This window comes from Scaptodrosophila lebanonensis, unplaced genomic scaffold (genome assembly GCF_003285725.1).
Source record: "Scaptodrosophila lebanonensis strain 11010-0011.00,11010-0021.00 unplaced genomic scaffold, SlebRS2 tig00000113-arrow-arrow-pilon, whole genome shotgun sequence".
Taxonomy (NCBI): domain Eukaryota; kingdom Metazoa; phylum Arthropoda; class Insecta; order Diptera; family Drosophilidae; genus Scaptodrosophila; species Scaptodrosophila lebanonensis.
In genome coordinates this window covers 1,834,158-1,836,788 of record NW_022060575.1, presented here as the reverse complement: position 1 = coordinate 1,836,788, position 2,631 = coordinate 1,834,158, and the positions used below count along the sequence as shown (strand labels likewise).

Below are 2,631 nucleotides of genomic sequence, written 5' to 3'. Positions count from 1 at the left end.
TAGTCAGGTACATTTAATGCTCATACACACATATGTATATCCCGAATTGCACCATACTTGTATGTATATACATATAGTACATACGAGTAGGTATATAACAATTTTGATTCCTATACTAATCTCTTCGGAATCTCTTCAACGTCAAATTAATAATTACTAGCGAGTTGTATAAGACGAGCAAATCATTTTTCGTACCAACCGCTACAAAAGCTAATAACTTGGTCTAGAATAGTCGATTTTGCAAAACACTAAGTCGCCCAAGAAAGAAACCGTAAGTAGTTTCCTCTTACAGTCCATACAACACTTTCAGACTCGATTGTCGGTAAAGTCTGCAGACTGTTTGCTGTATTGCAGGCTCAAAAGATACACGTAGCAAGTTAAAATTGTCATTAAAAGAGAATCAGTTCCGCTGGCAGGAAGCGCGAGGCTTTCGGTCCATAGTTGGTTTATAGGTCTTTGGATTTTTCTTTGCCGCCACCTCTTCGGCCCACAACTGGTTCAGGTATTCCTCCAATTTAGCAACGATATCCTGCTCCTCGCCAGTGCAGCTGGTGAATTCTGTTTCGGACTCCGCTCCCGATTCAGTCTTCCGTTGCTCATGACAGACGTCTGAGGAATCGCTACTGCTGCCATGTCTGCAGTCGATGGGACAGTGATGGTTCAACCAGTCGGTCGTAGACTTTTCATCGGTCATTGCCTCCTCGCTTCCAGCCAAATTGGGCGCCTCCTGCTCCACCCGATACCACTTCACCTTGTATGAATCCTGGCCACACTCACCGAACTGCTCGCCCGTTAACGGATCTATGTTGCACTCACAGATAAGAAACGGTGAGTTGCACTTCTCGCACCGCTGCATGTTAAGCTCGTGGTTAATTATTGGACGCGGTGGCTTCACCTTCACCTTCCCATTTGTTTTCATCTTCGGCAACTGCAAGCCACAAACAATGCACGACTCCAGCAAGTTGTCGCATTCAGCCAGCTTGAGTTGCGTATAGTCCCGTCCTGCAGGCTTCGGACTACCAGGCACCTCCTGCTTGGAACAGCCGCGACACTTGCAGGTTGGCACCTGCATCGGATCGGCTCGTGTGCGCATGCGCCGGAAGAGATTACGGTAGACAAGATTGATTTGCTTCTCGTAGGACTTGTGCGCCCAGAAGAAGGCCGCCCTGTAGTTGTCGAAGATTCGCGCCGTCTTGTAAGCCGCGTGCAACCAAGCGGACTCCTGGCCGTGTATGGCCATAGCGTCCACAATTGGGTTGCTGATCGTCGTCGGTGGCTTACCGTGGAAAAAGGCCTTAAAAGCTCGCTTAATAATTGCATACGACAGCATTGCCTCCACACGTTGCATGTCACATTTGATAAGCAGTGCCTGCAGCATATCATCGCGATTCAAATGAATCGCCCGATCCGGCTCCGGGGGGCACTTGGTGCGCATCTTCTCGTGATACACGAACGCGCGCTTGATAATCGGCTTCGCGTTGTAACACTTTGTGGTATTGATGCCACAGATGAGCATGATCTGCGAATAGGGTGTGAAAGTCCTAAAGAGAAAGCTCAAACTAAAGCTGAAAACTCGGCTTATACCTGCGCCAAACTGTTGGCTATATCCTCGATGTTATCGTCAAACAATTGATACGGATCCAACTTGCGCTTGCAGTTACAGCTGCATTTTGGTGGCTGCGGATCGATAGCAGCCATTTGCTGCAGTTTCTTCATTTTTTCGTATTTCTCCATTTTACCAACAATTTTGTGTTGTAGAAACGATTTCGTGTTAACAGCTTGAAACGGATGTGTTCTATAAAATCTCATATATTTAATATAAATTTAGACAGATGTGCCAAATGTAAAACGACTTTTATTTTATGCTTTTGATAAATTAATAAACTTTTTCTAATATTTAAAAAGCGAGGAAAAAAGTATGATTGAGCCGATCACAATAATTTGAATTATTTTACAAGTACATACATAAAGTGAAAAATGTTTCAAAAAGAACACCTTAGTGCACTTTTAAAGAGTTCTCCTCCAACGAAATCCAAACCTTATATTATCCTACAAAAATAAAAATCCTCATACAAAAGCCCTTGGGGCAGTATCTAAGCTAATGAATATACCAAGGGTATTGTCCATATTGACCAGACCAGTTTTGTAACGCTGGCTATTTTGATGCTTCTTGTAAGAAATTCACAAATACTAGACAAAGCGATTTATCACAAGTTTTGGACTTGAATTCCAGGTGAATTATGCCCACCTTACTGACAAGTCAACGGCAATTTAAATAACTTTTTAGCTAAACAAACTCTCACAATCAATTACATAATATCCAATGCATTGGAGAAGTTCCGAATGCAGGTACTCATCTATCCCGATTCTTTATGGTAGTCAACCTGCTGACCTATTAGAGGGCAACATAGGCTTGGGTTACGCCGCACAGACCACCACGATTCTCACATTCTATGTATCAGTTACAAGTCTCCAATGGGCATGCCCAATTATTCTATGCAGGCCACTTTGATATCTTCATTGGGACGGCAATCGAAATAAATAAGAACGACAAGCTAAATGGCTGTTGCTCTTGTGTTTGTGTCAAACTAAATTGTTCAAATAAATTAGGTTGTAGCTTTCTAAAAACAG

The 2,631-nt window shown here is 43.2% G+C and overlaps 1 protein-coding gene across 1 annotated transcript; it reads right to left on the bottom strand.

Moving 5' to 3' along the window:
* Positions 1 to 276: 276 nt before the first annotated feature.
* Positions 277 to 1,783, bottom strand: LOC115628340. The gene is made up of 2 exons (XM_030524403.1): positions 1,585 to 1,783; positions 277 to 1,519 (listed from the first exon to the last, which is right to left on the bottom strand). Exons 1-2 carry the CDS (start codon positions 1,732 to 1,734, stop codon positions 401 to 403), a joined length of 1,269 nt encoding a protein of 422 aa, XP_030380263.1. The 5' UTR covers positions 1,735 to 1,783; the 3' UTR covers positions 277 to 400.
* Between the last annotated feature and the right edge of the window lie 848 nt (positions 1,784 to 2,631).

Excerpts from the sequence above, each read along its gene's own strand:
- LOC115628340 (XM_030524403.1), bottom strand. The coding sequence starts at position 1,734 with ATGGAGAAATACGAAAAAATGAAGAAACTGCAGCAAATGGCTGCTATC. Across the intron at positions 1,520-1,584 it reads TAGCCAACAGTTTGGCGCAG|ATCATGCTCATCTGTGGCAT; the intron begins GTATAAGCCGAG and ends CCCTATTCGCAG.